The sequence below is a fragment of the Anarrhichthys ocellatus genome, unplaced genomic scaffold, assembly GCF_004355925.1.
Source record: "Anarrhichthys ocellatus isolate YVR2014 unplaced genomic scaffold, GSC_Weel_1.0 scaffold25, whole genome shotgun sequence".
Taxonomy (NCBI): Eukaryota; Metazoa; Chordata; class Actinopteri; order Perciformes; family Anarhichadidae; genus Anarrhichthys; species Anarrhichthys ocellatus.
Window position 1 is genome coordinate 4681477 of NW_022280055.1, and position 19905 is coordinate 4701381.

Consider the following 19905-nt stretch of genomic DNA (forward strand, 5'->3'; position numbering starts at 1 on the left):
CCCCCCCCCCCCCCCCCCCCCCCCTTTTTTTTTTTTTTTTTTTTTTTGGGAAGAGTTGTGATGTTAACTGCAGATTTCTGCTGTTCTCAGCAGTCTGGCCTCTCCTGACTGCTCTTGTTATGAGAAAAAGCTGTACAGACCAGCCGGCCCGCTCCCAGCTGTAGAACTCCACAGCAACATCTGTGAGACTCCGTCGACGGCGGCTTTATCAGTCTCGGTGGGAAGGTCACAGCGGGCGGCAAACTTTCCCATCGCACCTCTGGAATATTGTTGGCATCTCAAATGAGGGTGTTGTGGGACTGCGGTGATATTGAGTTTACAGATGGTTCACAGGGCTTCTTTGTAATACTGTATATCAGTATTGGACCCTAAAATCTTCACCTGGACCGGAAAGTCCCAAGGCCTTGTTTAAATGTACCTAGATTTAAATTTGGGTCAGATAAACACGTTGAGTTGTGCCTTTTTTTTCTGCAGCACACTTTGTTAGGCATGTCATTGTACAATATCTGCCCTTGACTTGTTTCAGTGGTTTCCTGGTTGAATCTCGTGCACGAAAACCTTTCTGTTTTCAAAAATGGTTTAATAAAATAACGAAAATGCATCTCCTACTCTTCATTTGAACTGTTAAAAGCAATAGAACTCCCACAATGCTTTAGGATAAATCCAAAATAATGTTTTGGGTTTCATTGAACGCATTTTTAAAAATGGAAACGCAGGTTACTATTTAAACCAAAATAATTTATGGTTTGACCAATATTTGCTTTGTCTTCTTATTTTTTTTCTTTAGGTTTTTGATGTCTGATATTTTGTTCTGTAAATAAGATTCACATTTGACAACTTAAATTGAAATGTGAATGTTTTGTAGCCTCTGTTAAGGCATTAAATCACTGAATATCTCCATTAAAACCCAGAATGATACAACAAATACAGCTACCACCACAAATATTGTCATTTCAGATTAACGTCTCTTCCATATGCAACTAGTGGCGTCAGTCATATCCTATGATATTACACACCAGCCAGATCACATACTAGACTGCATTATCTAACTAACATATCTGTCGGCTCCTCTAAATGACCCCAGGGATTTTATTTTGCTTTCTCTTGTCTCTCAGGTACGGTAACCGTGGCCATAACCAGCCATGCATCCACAAGGGAACGGATCGCTGCTTCATCACTAGTCAAAATCACGGCTTCGCCGTCGACCCCGACACCCTGCCGGAAGACTGGGACGTCCTGTTCACCAACGCCAACGATCACACCAACGAGGGCATCGTGCACAACACTAAACCCCTGTTCAGGTAACGGGCTCAGTGACATGATGCTGATGGGTGTTGTGGAATATTTCTTTTGACTAGTCGGGAGAAGAAAGTGAAGGTTTTCAATCAATATGAAGTAAACAGAGTCTTGATGAACGATCAAGGTTTGTGAAGTCAATGTATTTGCTTGCAAGCAAAGAGAACAGTCTCACAGACACATTGCAGTGATCTGTAAGAGTGGTCTGCCTAAACAGTCACAATGCATGGACATTTATGCTCAGACAGCTTCCTGTTATCTGCTTAGCTAACAAGAATACACAAAGAAGACAATAAAAGGCAGGTCATCCTTCGAGCCTTAGTATACTTCATTTAAGACAGTCAGGAAGGCGCTTCATCTCCTGTTTGCAGATCCCTTTGTTCACAGTTTGCCTTACAATAAACCGTTTAAACACACAGCAGATGCTTCCTTTGAGGCCACTGTGACATTGTTAAAATGACTATTGCAGAGACAGAATAGACATTTTTTACCCTCACACATCATATATGCATGTAAAGGCGTAAACCGTTGCAACTTCAGATAATGCATCAAAAAGGAAGTAAAAGTATTCCAGACAAAGGATCTCTGTTAGTCAAGGCCTCTCTGTGTCTTACGAAGAAAGAAACAGTGCACAAGATAACAGATAACAAGACACCTGGATACAAAACTAATTAAAATCATCTACTGAAACTACTGTTTGGTGTCTGCACTTTTAGGACTTACATTCTTTAAACCATCACATGAGACTGACATATTTTCCCATTACATGGGATAATGGATACAGATTTCTCATATGTGATCAAATCTTTTGATGCATTTTTTGTTCAGTGTTCAGTTCCACCCGGAGCACATGGCCGGTCCCACAGACCTGGTCGGCCTGTTCGATGTCTTCCTCGACACCGTGAAAGACCACAAGGAGGGCAACGCCACCACATCAGGTAACGGCTATTTCAGTGTTTTTAAAATGCCTTCACAGAGAACGTTTTTGATTCTCTCACTTCACTTTCTAATGTAAATCACATTAAATATGTAAAACACAACACAGCATAGCATACCCAGAGCTTACAGCTGCACCTTCCGAGACACCATGGCCACTGCCAGAGAGGGAGATGATGGAGAAACACTCCTCCTGCTTTCCTAGAGTCACCGATGGGGCAACATTTTGCGTCGTTAACGGAAAAACAGTTTTAGGGCAATGCTACAGTGTTAGGTTGTGTTTAGTCGACATTGATAACTAATCGGTTCAGTATTGTTTTCTCCTAGTTACAAATAAATGCATTACAATAATTCTATGAATTGGAGCAGGAAAATCAAAATGTTTGTGTGTGATTTATTTTATTTTTTTCCCAGTGAAACAACGTATCATGGACCACCTCACCTACCCGGGTTCCCCGAAGCCTGATGAGGTATTACGACCGAGGAAGGTCCTCATCCTGGGCTCTGGAGGACTCTCCATCGGCCAGGCCGGGGAGTTCGACTACTCCGGCTCTCAGGTCTGTCAGGAACGCCTTCTGATAAGAGCAGTGCAAGAATGTTGATGTAAAAGTGATGACATTTTGGGATGCTGGGTAAATTAGGAGTTTATGAGGCTCGCAGGCTAATTATTCCATCTGATGTTGTTTTGTCTTGTTTTCCAGGCTATTAAAGCTCTCAAGGAAGAGAATATCCAGACGGTGCTGATCAACCCAAACATCGCCACTGTCCAGACCTCCAAGGGCCTGGCTGACAAAGTCTACTTCCTGCCTATCACGGCGGAGTACGTCACTGAGGTACAGATGAACGCTCTCTTTTTTTTTTTTTTTTTTTGTCATTTTTTATTAGTTTATTGTTTTTAATTTTTACAGATAAGTTCGATGCAAATAATGTTTGTGTTACAACAATGGATTACAACTGAGAGGTTGTGGGTTTTTCCAGTTTAGGTGAGCTAGCTTGCATGCTAATAACATTATGAAGGTTGTGATTTAATTAAGAGGACTCTCCCCTCCTGAGACTGAATATGACGGAACTCTTCTGACTGTGATTGACTTAATGTGCTCACCAATAAGGGAAGTGGGAACATGTGGAACTAGCCCATGAAGAATAGGATGTGTTGAAATTCTTTTCTGAAAACAGGTTCCGGAAAAGTATTTTTGTAATTGTAGTCGGTACAACAATAAAAGGCGTTAATGACTTTTTCTTGTACTTTGATTCCAGATTTTCTTACAGCAATTGTTTCCATATGGTACCAATGCTCCACGTCGTCCCATTTCTTCCTCTCTCAGGTGATAAAGAACGAACGTCCCGACGGCGTGCTGCTGACCTTCGGCGGTCAGACGGCTCTGAACTGCGGCGTGGAGCTCACAAAGCTGGGCGTCCTGGAGAAATACCAAGTTAAGGTTTTGGGAACACCCGTGGCATCCATCGAGATGACTGAAGACAGGAAGGTCTTTGTGGAGAAGATGGAAGAGATCAATGAACATGTTGCACCCAGTGAGGCGGCGCTGTCTGTTGAGCAGGTGAGACGGTACACCCATCCCTTCAAAACACGCCTTGTATTTCTTTTGTCTAAATGCGTCCTCTCAATGCATGTCTTTACAGGCAGTGGCAGCGGCAGAACGCATATGCTACCCTGTTCTGGTGCGTTCCGCGTTTGCTCTCGGTGGTCTGGGCTCGGGCTTTGCCAACAACAGAGAGGAGCTCGTCTCTCTGGTGACATCGGCCTTCGCCCACACTTCCCAGGTGCTCGTGGACAAATCCCTGAAAGGCTGGAAGGAGATCGAGTACGAGGTGGTCCGTGATGCCTATGACAACTGTGTGACTGTGAGTACAGAAGGGACAAATTATGTTTTATAGAGGCTTTTTACAGTTGATGCCCAGGTCGCTAGCATTCAGGGGCACAGGTCCATTGCTAAATCAGATATATGAATTGGTTTTAGGGCTGTACCGGATAGTTTGAAGCATCATTCATAACTCTGACTTTATCATTTCAAATGCTGCTTTTATTCATTCTGTTTAAACCTTGTATTTCTGCACAGTTACAGATAAAGATCAGGCTACACTAACATTATTAGTGTTATACTATTTGTAGAATTAGATTGCAGTGCTGGCTACGTGGGATTAGTTTCAGACTCGTGTGATCCGAACATTTCCAAAAACTCCAGGGCTTTGTAACGTCCAAAAGTCAACATTTATTGAAAAAAGACGCATGTAATAATTTCCGAAATACACATGTTTTTGTCTAACGAAATATTCTGCTTCGATTTGTTGGCGTTTGCTCTCCTGCTAGCTGCACAGGAAGGGAGGCACACACCTGTACTAACGGGGCGATCTAACGGCAGCATAAATTACATTTTATATAAACAATAACGCCAACAAAAATGATTTCCCCCATATTTTAGGGTGATAAAATACATATAAAATATGACCAAAGACATTGAAAGCTTCATTCGGAAAACCTCAATAGAATCTTCGAATGTAAACTTGACATTAATAGCAGTGTTATACATTAGTCACAATATTGCATTTTATGATACTTGTCAGTATACTTGAGACTCCATTCGTTCCTCTTGTTCAGGTGTGTAACATGGAGAATGTCGACCCCCTGGGCATCCACACTGGAGAATCCATCGTGGTGGCGCCCAGTCAGACGCTCAACGACCACGAATACAACATGCTGAGGAGCACGGCCATCAAAGTCATCAGGCACCTCGGCATCGTAGGAGAGTGCAACATCCAATACGCTCTTAACCCAGAGTCTGAACAGGTACACGTGCACACACTATTTTTAAAATAAGTGTTCATACGGATACCAATACACACACACACAGATTGTCTTATTACCTCTGCGTTATGATGTTTTGCAGTACTACATCATCGAGGTGAATGCCCGTCTGTCACGGAGCTCGGCCCTAGCCAGTAAGGCCACAGGTTATCCTCTGGCATATGTCGCAGCTAAGCTTGCCCTAGGGATCCCACTGCCACTGCTCAAGTACGTGTACAATATTCAAATAAGTCAGAAAACACAGCAGTCCTCTCAAGGTAGGGATGAGCATTGTGTGTTGAAAGCTAAAAGAACTAGAGCTTTCCTATGTAGAAGTATGTGTTAATATTTGGTATGGTATTAGTATGTAAGTATAGCCCTGCTATGAGCCACTGTGACCGGGACATTAACTAATTATTGACTTGTGTATCTGTTGTCACATTGTTTTTATTTTATTTTCTGGATTGTATTGTAAATCCCTCCATAACTTCTTGGAATTCTGTGATTCAGTAATGAAACATCTGTGAATGTATTTTCTGTAGGAACTCTGTTACCAACTCGACAACGGCGAACTTTGAGCCTAGTTTGGACTACTGCGTGGTGAAGGTGCCTCGCTGGGATCTCAGCAAGTTCCTCAGGGTTTCCACCCAGATAGGCAGCTCCATGAAGAGTGTTGGTAAGAGAAAATTAATTTTATTATCATTTTGAACACACTTCTGCCTTGATGAATTGTGCGTTTTGGGGCTGGAAAGAGGAAACGGTGTTTGACGAGATCTTAACCGAAGCCTGCTGTTTAAGAACCCGCATTAGCACAGAACAACAGTGACCGTAAGTAGATATTCACCAGTACTTTTTCTCCTCAGGTGAGGTGATGGCCATCGGCCGCAGCTTCGAGGAGGCCTTCCAGAAAGCTCTGAGGATGGTGGATGAGAACTGTGTTGGCTTTGACCACACCATCAAGCCCGTCTCTGAGAAGGTAGGGAAAAAAAAAACAGCAGTTTGTACCTCAGTGCCCATTATTTACATGGCATCGAATCAACCACTCAATCATCTCTACCGTGCCTCTGCTCACCAGGAGCTGCAGATTCCTACGGACAAGCGCATCTTCGTTTTGGCGTCGGCGTTCAGAGCCGGCTACACGGTGGACCAGCTCAATGAGCTCACCAAGATCGACCGCTGGTTCCTGCACAAGATGGAGAACATCACTGTCCACGAGAAGCTGCTGGAGACGTACAAGCAGGTAAATCTGAGGAGAGGTAACTGATGTGGGGGTAAATAAGCCGCCGTTCTGTCTTCTCTTTGAGTCGTTTGTGTTTATTGTTGACGTTCTTCTTACCAGGATGAGAGCAAAATGCCTCCAGAGGTGATGCGAAAGGCCAAGCAGCTGGGCTTCTCAGACAAGCAGATCGCACAAGCTGTACAGAGGTGAGTGGGAAAGATAAGATGGTGCTAAATTCATTTCTAGACCAGATTGAATATAGGCAATCTTGCTCTGCGTGAGTTCAGACTTCATTTTTGTTCTTATTCATACCAAAATTGATGGTCTGAAATCTGTAATTTCTTCCTATTTTTTTTTTTTTATTGTCCTTACTTACCCTTCATTAGCATATTCTAAATGTGTTGTTTTTTTCCCCTCCTACAGCACAGAGCTTGTCGTGAGAAAGCTGCGTCACGATTGGTCCATCCTACCTGTAGTGAAGCAGATCGACACGGTGGCGGCTGAATGGCCCGCCCACACAAACTACCTGTACCTGACCTACCACGGCACAGAGGACGACCTGGGCTTCACCGATCAGCACGTCATGGTGATCGGCTCCGGCGTGTACCGCATCGGCAGCAGCGTGGAGTTTGACTGGTGCGCCGTCGGGTGCATCACAGAGCTCAGGAAGGTGAGTCCTCTTCACTATTTTATGTGGCTTGCAGCCAGTTAACATGAATGAATACGGTTTTAATAACATTTGGTTGTCCCTTTTATTGCAGATGGGTTACAAGACCATCATGGTGAACTACAACCCAGAGACGGTCAGTACAGACTATGACATGTGTGACCGCCTCTACTTTGATGAGATCTCCTTTGAGGTAAGATTTTCCCCCTAATTAATAACTAATGACAGTTTTTTTTTTTTTTATGCATGTATGTATGTGTATATATGTATGTGTATGAATAGCAGGGTTGTTGTTTGAAGTGTATGAGGTTGAATAAGCTGCAGATTAATAAGTGTCCTGGACATATCTCAGGTGGTGATGGATATCTATGAGAGGGAAAACCCGGAGGGAGTGATCCTCTCTATGGGAGGCCAGCTGCCCAACAACATCGCCATGTCGCTGCACCGTCAGCAGTGCCGCATCTTGGGAACCTCACCCGAGTTCATCGACTGTGCCGAGAACAGGTTCAAGTTCTCCCGAATGCTGGACACCATCGGGATCAGCCAGCCGCTGTGGAAGGAGCTCTCCGACACTAAGGTACAACGGACCGGGTTCATACTAGAGCATGTTTTAAATTGACTTTTGGAGGGGAAAGTGTGTATTAAGGGTATTTTTCTGCATACCGTATATATAAAGTTAGGAAGACAAGAAAGAAAATGCTCAAAGTCCTCATCTATTTCCCCGTTTGTTTTTTTCTTCAGTGTGCTATGAAGTTTTGTGAGACCGTGGGTTATCCCTGTTTGGTCCGTCCTTCCTACGTTCTCAGCGGAGCGGCCATGAACGTCGCCTACGCTGGCAGCGACCTCGAGAAATACCTGACTGACGCTGTGGCTGTGTCCAAGGAATACCCTGTTGTGATCTCCAAATTCATACAGGAGGCCAAGGTTAGACAAGAAAAGATTAAGAAGTAGTTGAAGTTGAGCTCTGAGATTATCTGTCGGAATATGAACGTCACAAAATCAAGTCTTTACGGGCTGTGTCCTTTCCGCAATGTCCAGGAGATAGACGTAGACGCCGTCGCCTGCGACGGCGTCGTGATGGCCATCGCGGTGTCTGAACACGTGGAGAACGCCGGCGTTCACTCTGGCGACGCCACACTGGTGACACCGCCACAGGATCTCAATCAGAAGACGATGGAGAGGATCAAGGTGATCGTCCATGCTATTGGCCAGGAGCTGCAGGTCACTGGACCGTTCAACTTGCAGCTGATCGCCAAGGTGAGAATCCTGCTGGAAGTTCTGCCACATTGAAATGAAGCAGACGCCTGAGCTTCTTTTGATTTGTGCAGAGATGCAAACGTCAGAACAAGTTATTTTTGTTTTCACTGTGAACAACAACGTACTGTGCTTTTCTTCCCCAGGATGACCAACTGAAGGTGATCGAGTGCAACGTCCGAGTCTCCCGCTCCTTCCCCTTCATATCCAAGACACTGGGCGTGGACCTTGTTGCCCTGGCAACACAAGCCATTATGGGGGAGGAAGTGGTGCCTTTGGGCCTCATGAGAGGGAAAGGGGTTGTAGGAGTGAAGGTAAACCAAGTCACTTTGTTAGGGCTGCGTATCTGCTTCTATAGAGACCGTTTTACTTAAATCTGAGGAAGCACCCATCAGTTATCATTTCACCTTGCTGTGTGTCACGCGTTTCCTCCTAACCATACGTCACATATCCTCCAGGTTCCCCAGTTTTCATTCTCTCGCCTGGCCGGAGCCGACGTGGTGCTCGGGGTGGAGATGACCAGCACTGGCGAGGTGGCCTGTTTTGGGGAGAACCGATACGAGGCTTACCTCAAATCAATGCTCTCCACAGGCTTCAAGATCCCCAAAAAGAACATCCTGCTCTCCATCGGCAGCTATAAGGTACTGGCATCAACATTAAATAAATAGCGGTGATTTTCAGGCGGCCTGAAAGCTGTGTGGTTAGAGCGCATACACCATGGGCGCGGGTGCCCTGAGCAGCGAGTCAGATGTGCATTTTTGTGTTCAGCTGATCCACCTGGCAGTTGAAATTATGCATCTTAGTAGAAGAAGTCTTGAATTGCAATTAACAGTGCTTAAGGCCATGTAGCCACTAAGAAATAAACTAGCTTTTTTTTGTTTTCTATCACATGATTGTGTGTGCTTGATAAAAAATACTTTCAGGCTTTGTCTTTGACCAGAAAAGTTTCATTTAAAGTCTAATAGACGGTTGACTTTTTAAGAAGTGTTTACTATGTTTTGTGTGTTTACAGAACAAGAGTGAGCTGCTGCCCACCGTGCAGGCTCTGGAGTCGATGGGTTATGACCTGTACGCCAGTCTGGGGACTGCAGACTTCTACACAGAGCATGGAGTCAAGGTGAACTCAACTGAGCCGTTTCATATTTAGATTTATTTCATCACTTAATTGCAGAAAAATATTCTGTTCAGTCAGGTAATCTAGAGTCATTGGATCGACAGATGTATAATAATTTAGTGCTACTAAATTGACTCGCTGTGGAATGAAACTATTAATCTCTGTCGTTAAACTTTTAAAGTATTCAGTCTTTACAGCTTTGTCTTGCAATGTGCGCCAGGTTTTTGGAAGCTTTTATGACTTAAGGCTTAAAGCAACCTTCCAGATTTGGTTCTTCTAAAAAAATATACTGTAGTCATCGCTGTTTGCTTGCGGTGTCTAAAAGATTGGATTAAAACCATCAGACTTTAGCTACTAAAAGCATATTTTACTTGATGTTTTAGGTAGCTAGCGTTAGCAGGACAGCTAGCAAGCTAATAATAATTTTTCATGGATTGAGGTCACTCGGCAGACGAAAGAAATGGCTCCTTACAAAGCTGATTATGTTGCTAATTTCTACTAACTTTATAATTGTAATTGTCTGTAAATGTAAAAACAAGTATCTCGTCATGTGTGCTTCAAGGAGTTTAAGTCGGTAAGAAGTCAAACAATGCATCATACCAGGGGTAAAAAAATTTAAAACAAAGGCCATCCCTTACCCGATGTATACATATGCTGATGTTAAACAATAAGCTGAGCAGTTACATCCCGACCAGTCATAAAATTAAACGATAAAATAAGGGGGAATTATCCCAAAGCATCAACAAGATCCTCTTGGTTTCCTGTTTCAGGTGAAAGCAGTGGACTGGCCGTTTGAGGAGGACAGCGAGGATCCGAACAAAGAGAAGCAGCGCAGCATCATGAACTACTTGGAGGAAAACCACTTTGATCTTGTCATCAATCTCTCCATGAGGAACAGCGGAGGGCGCCGGCTCTCCTCCTTTGTCACCAAGGGCTACAGGACGAGACGCATGGCCATCGACTACTCTGTCCCGCTCATCATCGACATCAAGTGCACCAAGCTCTTTGTCCAGGTCAAATATATTGTTCTTTTGTTGTTGTTGTTCTTTAACAATAATGTGAAGCTTTTCGCTGGATGGCAACATAAGTGTTGATGTGTTTTCAGGCTCTTCATCAGATCGGTCGGACTCCACCGGTGAAAACGCACATCGACAGTATGTCATCACAGACGCTGGTCCGTCTGCCTGGTGAGTCAACCTTTGATTGGTTTGTTGTTGTGTTGCTCTATTCTGACTGTGGGTGCTTTGAGAAGGTCTTATCATTTGTCTACAGCCGCAAAATGCAGAGCACACATTTTTCTTTTTTATTGTCTTCCAGAAAACTATAAAAAAGAAAACCTTTCACGTAGAAGTCTTTTAATATAGAGATGTACAAAATTGTGAAGCTTCAAAGGGCAATAATGAGCTTATGTTAATATTGTTTTGAACCATAAACAATAGTAGCCTAGTAGTAACGGTATTAGATCAACAAATGTTCATATTTTATAATACTAACTACAAAGAAAAGAATATTAGATAGATTAGAATATTTGTCTACATGCTATTGAACATGTTTGTTAAGAAATATGCTCTTTTGTGATTGATTCTTAGGTCTGATCGATGTACATGTTCACCTGCGGGAGCCTGGTGCCACACACAAGGAGGACTTCTCCTCTGGGACAGCAGCTGCTCTGGCCGGAGGCGTGACCATGGTGTGTGTGATGCCCAACACTTCCCCCTCCATCACGGACGCCAGCACCCTGGCCCTGGTGCAGAAGGTACGTCCAGATGTTTCTTTCTTGTTTGCTCCTGTCCGTTAAATCACGACTCATTCGTTTTGTCCAAACTGTGAGACGATGTGTGGAGTCGAGTGTGGATCCAATGTCAGAAACAGATGTAAAATGAGAGAAATAAATCCTGTGTAACATTATATCATCAGCTGGCCAAAGCGGGCTGCAGATGTGACTACGCCCTGTATTTGGGCGCCGCTTCAGACAACGCCGCCGTCCTGTCGTCCATCGCTAGCCAGGCTGTCGCCCTGAAGATGTACCTGAACGACACGTACTCCACCCTCAAGATGGACAACGTATCTCTCTGGATGGAGGTAGGTCTAAACTCAACTACGTTTACATGAATGTACCGTTTTCAAAATGAAGGCCTTGTTTATTGTATGATGTGGGATATGCCGTTGGAGACACAGTGTCAAGATTTTAGCTTGCCTTGTTATATTTAGGTATTTATTATGTGTTTTGTTGTTATATTGTTTACCATAAAATATATATTTCTTCAATCTCATGGGCAGGTTTTTTGTCATTTTCAGTTCTGTTCAAATTAATTAATTTGCCACTGGGGCAAAGTTTTTACTTTGGTAGATTTTGGGAGCCATAAGTCCCCATTAAAATTTGACACTAAACCATGTGTCTGGTTCTCTATGAAGCACTTTGAGAAGTGGCCCAAGCAGATGCCCATCGTCGCTCACGCTGAGAAGCAGACGGTGGCCGCAATCCTCATGGTGGCCCAGCTCTACCAGCGGCCAGTCCACATCTGCCACGTGGCCGCCAAGGAAGAGGTAAATACTGTTCTCCATTTCATAATGTATAACTCTTTTTTATTTTGCATTTCGAGAAGTTGAAATGTCACGAATATGGTTGAACTTTGAGTAGCAGTGCCAGGCAGAGGAGGAAATTATGCAAGAAAGATCTTTTTTTCTGTTTTTTGAGAATAAAGTGGAAATGTTGAGAATAAACGTCAAACATTTGAGAAATAATCAAACTCCTAGCGTTGGTGCATTTACCAAAATGTAAGCTTTATTTATGGTTCTGTCTGTACCTTAAATGATGTACATTTTAGCTTCTTGGTAGCAGTATTTAACACCTATAATAGGACATTTTTCTGCTCCATAGGCCCGATGTCCTCACGGTGTATTATTAAGCTCCTCACCTCTTCCCCTTTTTCAGATCCTGATCATCCGAGCGGCGAAGCAGAAGGGCATCCAGGTCACGTGTGAGGTGGCACCTCATCACCTCTTCCTCTGCGAGGAAAACGTGGTGACGATCGGAGACGGGCGAGCGCAGGTCCGGCCCATGCTGGGAACGCGCGAGGACATGGAGGCTCTCTGGGAGAACCTGGACATCATCGACTGCTTTGCCACGGACCACGGTCAGTGACAACACACAAGCCAGTCCGACAGTCAAATCGTTTATTTACACCGTAAGAGAGCTCATGTTTTACTCGTGAACCTGATTTGTGTTGTTAGCTCCCCACACTGTTGAGGAGAAGAGCGGGGATCGTCCTCCTCCCGGTTACCCCGGCCTGGAGACGATGCTGCCGCTGCTGCTGACCGCCGTCAGCGACGGCCGTCTTACTCTGGATGACATCATCAGGCGTCTTTACGACAATCCACGCAGGATCTTCAACCTCCCTGTGCAGGAAAACACCTATGTGGAGGTACACGCGTTGAGAGAGCATGTTACTTTTTGTGCTTTTATGATTCTTGTGTTTTGGTCTGCATTGGAGGCAAAAACGGACACGGGGATCTGTGCTTCATACGTAATCTGGCATTAATGCTCACAGTTTTGTTTTATTAATTACTTAATCACTTGTCTGGGTCTCTCAGGTGGACTTGGAGCAGGAGTGGGTTATTCCTCAGGCCATGCAGTTCACTAAGTCAAAGTGGACACCCTTCCAGGGTCTGAAGGTGAAGGGTAAAGTCCGCCGCGTGGTTCTGCGAGGAGAGGTGGCCTACATCGACGGCCAGGTTAGCAATCACACACATACATATCCATTCGTTGTAGCCGTATTGTAATACATTAACAGATGAACAGATTAGAGCTAGGGCAGTTCTTTTTCTCTGGATTTCGCTCTCTATTGAGTGGATTTGGGACTTGTGGTTTTTGTGGCTCATTATAGAGCCCGTGTTTACTGGAGTTCAGCAAACATTGAGAACACAGAAGCTATGAAATTGGAAAATATTAATAATGGGTGCAGAATGTCTTATTTAATAATACTTGTCCATGTAACTTACCCCAATAACAGTTGAGGTACACATGTACGCAAAATAAGCAATTTGCATGTTTTGAAAATCAAAGATTAGAACAAATGCAAAACAAAGATGTATAACGGTCAAAGGAGTTCATTTATGGAATAGTTTTTAAAAATATAAACCTAGCATTAGTGTGAATTAGCATTTATTCGGGGGGGGGGAGGGGGTACATATAATATATATTTAATTTTTCTCCATTTTATTTTCAGTGTATACATTAATTAAGAATTGTACAAAATAATTAATTTAAGACGGGTAGGTGTAATGAGCTAATGCTTCCGATGAAATAAAACATGTCACATTTTAGTATTTCTCTGTAGTTTGATTGATTGGTTGGTCGGTCTTTGATGTTTTTAAAGCCGTGGCTCGCCCTCTCTCCCTCTCAGGTGTTGGTGCCTCCAGGTTATGGTGAAGACGTGAAGGCGTGGCCCGCTGCTTTGATTCAACCTGTTGAACCTGTCAAAGAGAGTCCGATGGTATTTAAAGTGGATGATATAATAATACATTAAAATAGTTATATAAACTGAAGAATCTAAAGCCAATGATAGGTGTATGCTAATCTGGAGGACATCGTGATTATATCTCTTCTTCATCATCATCATCATCATCACTGTCTCACGGGTGTATAGTGTTTGCATTTCTTCAGAGATTGTGTATTTCCTTTGGTTTTAGACTCCAGAGCACTCACGTCCCACTCCTCCCCGGGAAGGCCTGGTCCGGACCCGAGCACCCAGCCCCCGCCGATCAATAGGAGAGAGCCGCTACCTGCTGCCTCCTCGCCTCCACCGCGCTTCCGATCCTGGACTACCGCCAGGTACTACAACTCCCATAATGCCGGGGATATACACCGTCTAGTGAGAAAACAAAGCTTGTGGTGTAAAATATTTGCCTTCTATATGCAGCATTATGCTTTCCTCGTGTATTTAACTGATTGGTGCATTGTGCTCTCTGCAGAGATGATGGTTGTGCTACCAGGCGCCGGTGACGGTTACAGCCACCCTCCTCCTCTGTCCAGGCTGCTGTCCCCTCAGTCAGGACCAGGACAGCTACCTGTTGGACCGTTCTCCCACTTCCCGACCTCTCCTCTGCTGCACCCGCTGGTGGGCCAGCACATCCTGTCCGTCAGACAGTTCAGCAAAGACCAGGTACACCACACACACACACTCTCTCTGGGGGGGGGGGGGGGGGGAAAAAAAAAATTCAAAAAATTTTGGGCCTCGTGCAAACTTTTTTTTTTTTTTTTTTATGCCCATTTTGTTTTTCACAATTTGTGTATATTTTGTTTGTTTCAGATGTCGCACCTTTTTAATGTTGCCCACACTTTGCGCATGATGGTTCAGAAGGAGCGAAGCCTGGACCTCCTGAAGGTAGGTCCTCTTCACACACGTTCATCTTATTGCTCATATCAAATGACAAATGAGGGAGTAATGCGCATTAATACCAACAGCATCTGCGTTTATTAAGAAGTGTTATTAAGTCGGTTCATTCCTGGTTGTGTGTGTGTGTGTGTGTGTGAGTGTGAGTGAGAGAGAGAGAGACTGCAGACACACTACAGCCCTGCTTTTGACCGCAGGAACTTTTCCCAGTGAAGAGGAACCTTTTCTGGATTTCATTGTGTTTGACCGCAGGGACTCTGTTTTAAATCAAGATCAGGAGATGACATTTTACTCTCCAAAAAGCCCTGGTTGGGTGTAGTACTTTCTGAAAGAACAGGAACTGTCTGTGGGGTTTGCAGGGATGTTGCTGATCGGTCAAACACACAGTGTACTGCTTCATTTATTAAACGAGGATGTAGTATTGAATATATGAATCGTAGAGAGCCACAGCAAAGCCTAAGGGAAAAAAGAGAGAGATCGCCCTAACAAGCTGAGAGGGCGAGCGGTAGAACAGGCAGCATGGCGGTGCTGTGAATGAGAGAAAAACAAGTTATTTTCTGAAAGTTTCAGGCGGTTTCATTATTAAGCACAAATAAACAAACTTCAAACACTGAACAGATGCTTTACTGTGGAGACAGATGCTCTTTGTTTCATTTTCCTCTTCTGCATTTGATTCATTAAATCCTGCATCAATAAATACTATGCAGGTTGGATGCAAAGTAGTCCCAGGAATAAAATGACCAGCAACGTCTTGGTGTAAACGACTAAGCAGACTGAAAACACTTTAAACAGATCAAGCATTAGGGATTTGGGAATATCTGCTACCACAGTTCTTGTACCTGTAAGTAGTTTAGTATTTGTCCGTCTCCAGCCCAGCACCAAACCTAGCTCCTCTCTCTTTACTGTGCAGGGTAAAGTGATGGCGTCCATGTTCTACGAGGTCAGCACTCGCACCAGTAGCTCCTTCGCGGCGGCCATGCAGCGTCTCGGCGGCTCGGTCGTCCACTTCAGTGAGTCCACCTCGTCCACACAAAAGGGAGAATCTCTGGCCGACTCGGTCCAGACCATGAGCTGCTACACCGACGTCCTGGTGCTTCGACACCCAACACCTGGAGCCGTGGAGGTGGGTTTCAGCTTTCACTCAACCTTTTTGTAAAGTCGAGCACCATTTATTGTGCGTTTGCCACTTTCTGCTGTGTGTAGAACAAGTATTATGACATTCAACAGGTCCCGGATATTTCAAAATCTTTTTTTTTCGTTCCCTCATAAATTTAAAATTTTGTGTAATTGTTAAAACTTTGTTCAGAATTTGTAAAAAGAACTTTGGTCCCCTGGTGCTAGTTTAAAGAATGTAGATATGGTTACTTTAATATGAAACTTTAATATAAGAATAATTTTGTTATTACAGTATGTGTATGCATTCAGATTTTCAAGGGTTTAAAAAATGAACAAGGTATCAGCCAATGTTGTTTTTTTTTTTAATTATTAACATTTTTCATTGTTTCTAAATAATTGAGATGAGGATATACTGAGTGGAACATGTTGCAGTTCCAAACCCAACTTGTCAGTGCTCTCTGGTGGACAAACTGCAATAAAGAAACTAATAAAAAAAAGATACATCATTGGCATTTCTATACTGCATTTACAACTACTTTATATGTACTATTATACTATGTTTTCTATTATCACGTAGTTCCAACTCCATTTTAATTGTTTTGACTTTATGTAATTCGTCTCCAGAGTGCAGCTCGTCATTGCCGTAAACCTGTGATCAACGCTGGAGACGGCGTTGGGGAGCATCCAACCCAGGCGCTGCTGGACGTCTTCACCATCAGAGAGGAGCTGGGGACGGTCAACGGCATGACGGTGAGGAATTGGCCCACAATTTTGGACCCACCCCCAAATAAACAAAAGAAACTGTCCTTGGATATTTTTTTTTTGTAATCCATAGTTATCCAACTTTTAGTTTTTAGTTTGATTGTTGTACCAACCAGCACTTTGAACCCATATATCCCCCCTCTATCAGATAACTATGGTTGGGGATCTGAAACACGGCCGCACGGTTCATTCCCTCGCCAAACTGCTGACCCAGTACCGCATCACCCTGCGCTACGTGGCCCCCAGGGACCTCCACATGCCAGCAGAGATCATCAGCTACGTGGCCTCAAAGGGCATCAGACAGGTGGGGGACTAAACTGTGCTGACACAGTATTACAAGCCACATTTGTGACGATGTATGAGTTTGACAAAAGAAAGCATACAGAGATAATGTGTGTTTACCTGTTTGCAGGAGGAGTTTGAAAGTATCGAGGAAGCTCTGCCAGAGACCGACGTCCTCTACATGACGAGGATCCAGAAGGAGAGGTTTGCCTCTAAGGAGGAGTACAACGCCGTAAGTGTTTCTTTCCATCAGCTGCTTGTACTTTGTCTCTTCAGATTAAGGTAGAAAGCAATGCCTTTTTAAACAAATGTACATTTCAACCTTTGTCATTTTTTCTTAAATTATCATTGCTCAGATGAGAAGTTGTTCCATGTTTTCTGAATGTCGAAGCAGGAGACTTTTCACTCTTTCACCAAGTCGGCTTACGTGTCCATGTCCTTTTGTTTCTCAGTGTTTTGGCCAGTTCATCCTCACCCCTCACATCATGACTGTAGCCAAGAAGAAGATGGTGGTGATGCATCCGCTGCCAAGAGTCAACGAAATCAGGTAAGACCCAATCAGCACCATTATGCATTCTCGTACAGTAACCTTTCCCCTGAAATAAGAGAAAGGTGATCTTATGTCAGGCTGCAACTAACCATTTTCATTACGGCAGCTAGTTAATTTCTCGATCGGTTGTTTTGTCTATAAAATGGTGAAACATGCCCTCCAGAAGCTCTCGGAGCATGGTGACGTCTTCAAATTGTTTGTCCGACCACCAATCCAAAGCCCAAAGACATTCTGTTTACAAAGACATAAAACAAAGCAAAGAATTTTCATATCTGAGAAGCTGAAACTAAGGGATTTCTCATCTCAAACTTCACCGTTTAGTTTTCTTTGGCTGCATTTATGGCGATAAGCAGTAGTTGCAGGTGTTTTTTGCATACCACTTCCTAACTGTGCGCTGATGGTGGTTTTTTTTCCCGGGTACGTCGCCACAGACCCAGTTCATAATACTGCAAATGCAAGGAATTACATCAGTAGGCAATGGGCTCAAACACAGTTTGGTTCCCAGCACTTTGCAATAAACAAGAGTCATAACAGACATTTATTTATATTCATTTTGACTTAAAATAATTTGTTATAAAATAGTAACGGATACATTTTCTGTCAATCTGCCTATTGATTAATCCATGTAGCTGAAGTCGTTTGACGAGAAGGCTTCCTGGGAGGTTGGAAATATAATTTCCATCAGATAAAGTGATTTAATCTGATTTGTTCTTGAATGCAACTGATCTCAGAGGAAATCCATCTGAAATGCACTTAAATAATTATTGACTGCTCTCCTACAGCAGTAAAACTTATCCTCTTGTGTCTCCCTTTGTATTTGTCTCTCAGTGTGGAGGTGGACACGGACCCAAGGGCAGCGTATTTCCGTCAAGCAGAGAACGGCATGTACATCCGAATGGCCCTGCTGGCCACCGTACTGGGCAGATAGATCCATGTGGTCCTGTTTGTCGCACCAATTGTGAGCGTTTTTAGAGTAATCGGTTTTAGACACGACACCGGCATCTTCTTTCCTGTAATCTGTGGATTTCTTGTTTCCAGTTCCTGGAGGGGTGTTGAGTAGAATTTAAAAACAGCAACAAGACTTTAACCGAGTTAAGTTTCATGCTGCTACATGCAACTGCATTTCTTCAGTGGGACTGACCATTGCTTGGTTTTCAACAACTGTCCTAAAACACAATTTATATTTTCCCGTAAAACTGCCTCTTAACCAGAAATACTGGATGCTGTATTTGGAATACAGAGAATTTATTTAGTTTTATTTGCTCATGACGGTTAACGGATCAGTATTTGTGCAGTCGTCGGCAATAGTGAGCTTGAGGAAAAGGGGAAGAAAAGACATTTAAATCATAACGTCGATGGTACTATGATGTGTGGTATTGATTCGTTAAATGTTTTGGTAGCTGGGTAAACTAAATTACAATATTAAAAGGGAGTAAATAGTGTAAGGGATTGCTCTGTTCTGACAAGTTATGCTGCCAGTTACATTTGCTGCATCTACTGAAAATAGAGGAACACAAATATTCTCTCCAAACTTGGTCTGTGATGGTTTAGGAGTGATTTCTTAGACTGCTGCAGTTTAATTAAATGTAATCTTTTATCCTCTGGGAACAAGTGTCATTTAAGCGTGGATGAAGAACTTTGTATTATGTGGAGAAATAAATATTAATAAAATGAATTTTCTCTTTTGCATTTGACGTTGTCATTAATATCCATCACATGAAGCAGCACAACATCAAATGTGGCACAGAGCTGTCACATGTAACTGCAATGACTTTTAAGGTTTTAAGTCCTGGTTGTTAAGGTAACGCAAAAACCCAATGGGTTGTGTAACATTACCTTTCTCCTGTTGTAAGTTAATTATTTACTTAATGGTCGTTGAGTTTAAGCTTATTTAATCAAAAACAGAATTAATAAAAAGGATGTTGATGGAGCCGCAGGCAGGGAAATTACATCATTGCCTCCATAAAGCTGTTAATTGTTGGACCTTTTTTGTATAACTAATACAAATATTTCATACTGAGCAATACAAACCTAATGAGACACTGTTTGAATGCAAATTTGCATAGATGGTAAGGATGGAAGAGAAATAGTCAAATCAAGCGATGATTAAAAGTGGCTTTACAATAAATGCTGCATTCAGGAACTGTTAGACCATTTTTTTATTAATTATAATTCACAAGGGTGCATGTATGACTCAGCAACGTTTTAAATATTGAGACGAAATTAGATTACAAGAACAAATAATTGAATCAAATGTGGTTCCTGTAAGATGCTGGAGCTGCTGAAATGTTTAAGAATAAACCTTAATTCTCTGCTCTTTCATGTTTGATATCCTCAGGAAAGCATGCGTGTTTCTGTTTTCATTCTTTGTGTATTTGCAGAGGCACAGGCTAATTTCCTCAAGTGCGGGAATATGCAGCTTTTGGTGAATAACTCATTTAAAGCAGTTATTACAACAGTCTGGATGCTCCCTCTATTTATTTGTCTTCTTCGGCTCCGAGACGATTCAT

General features: G+C 43.1%; 1 protein-coding gene across 1 annotated transcript in view; it reads left to right on the forward strand.

Moving 5' to 3' along the window:
- Positions 1-19113, forward strand: part of cad (carbamoyl-phosphate synthetase 2, aspartate transcarbamylase, and dihydroorotase) — a 23524-nt gene extending 4411 nt beyond the window's left edge. The window contains exons 7-44 of the mRNA XM_031861618.1: positions 1116-1301; positions 2125-2234; positions 2647-2789; positions 2934-3065; positions 3558-3791; positions 3874-4095; positions 4850-5038; positions 5139-5263; positions 5578-5711; positions 5899-6011; positions 6111-6275; positions 6375-6460; positions 6678-6924; positions 7016-7114; positions 7274-7498; positions 7663-7845; positions 7960-8178; positions 8322-8489; positions 8634-8816; positions 9188-9292; positions 10060-10302; positions 10395-10476; positions 10879-11045; positions 11207-11371; positions 11705-11836; positions 12225-12426; positions 12524-12714; positions 12884-13024; positions 13696-13785; positions 13982-14123; positions 14264-14454; positions 14602-14676; positions 15596-15808; positions 16426-16551; positions 16712-16867; positions 16976-17077; positions 17298-17392; positions 18224-19113. Of these exons, the coding sequence (XP_031717478.1) occupies positions 1116-1301; positions 2125-2234; positions 2647-2789; positions 2934-3065; positions 3558-3791; positions 3874-4095; positions 4850-5038; positions 5139-5263; positions 5578-5711; positions 5899-6011; positions 6111-6275; positions 6375-6460; positions 6678-6924; positions 7016-7114; positions 7274-7498; positions 7663-7845; positions 7960-8178; positions 8322-8489; positions 8634-8816; positions 9188-9292; positions 10060-10302; positions 10395-10476; positions 10879-11045; positions 11207-11371; positions 11705-11836; positions 12225-12426; positions 12524-12714; positions 12884-13024; positions 13696-13785; positions 13982-14123; positions 14264-14454; positions 14602-14676; positions 15596-15808; positions 16426-16551; positions 16712-16867; positions 16976-17077; positions 17298-17392; positions 18224-18323 (5881 nt within the window). The 3' untranslated portion in view covers positions 18324-19113. The remainder of the gene's footprint in view (positions 1-1115; positions 1302-2124; positions 2235-2646; positions 2790-2933; positions 3066-3557; positions 3792-3873; positions 4096-4849; positions 5039-5138; positions 5264-5577; positions 5712-5898; positions 6012-6110; positions 6276-6374; positions 6461-6677; positions 6925-7015; positions 7115-7273; positions 7499-7662; positions 7846-7959; positions 8179-8321; positions 8490-8633; positions 8817-9187; positions 9293-10059; positions 10303-10394; positions 10477-10878; positions 11046-11206; positions 11372-11704; positions 11837-12224; positions 12427-12523; positions 12715-12883; positions 13025-13695; positions 13786-13981; positions 14124-14263; positions 14455-14601; positions 14677-15595; positions 15809-16425; positions 16552-16711; positions 16868-16975; positions 17078-17297; positions 17393-18223) is intronic.
- Positions 19114-19905: the final 792 nt, after the last annotated feature.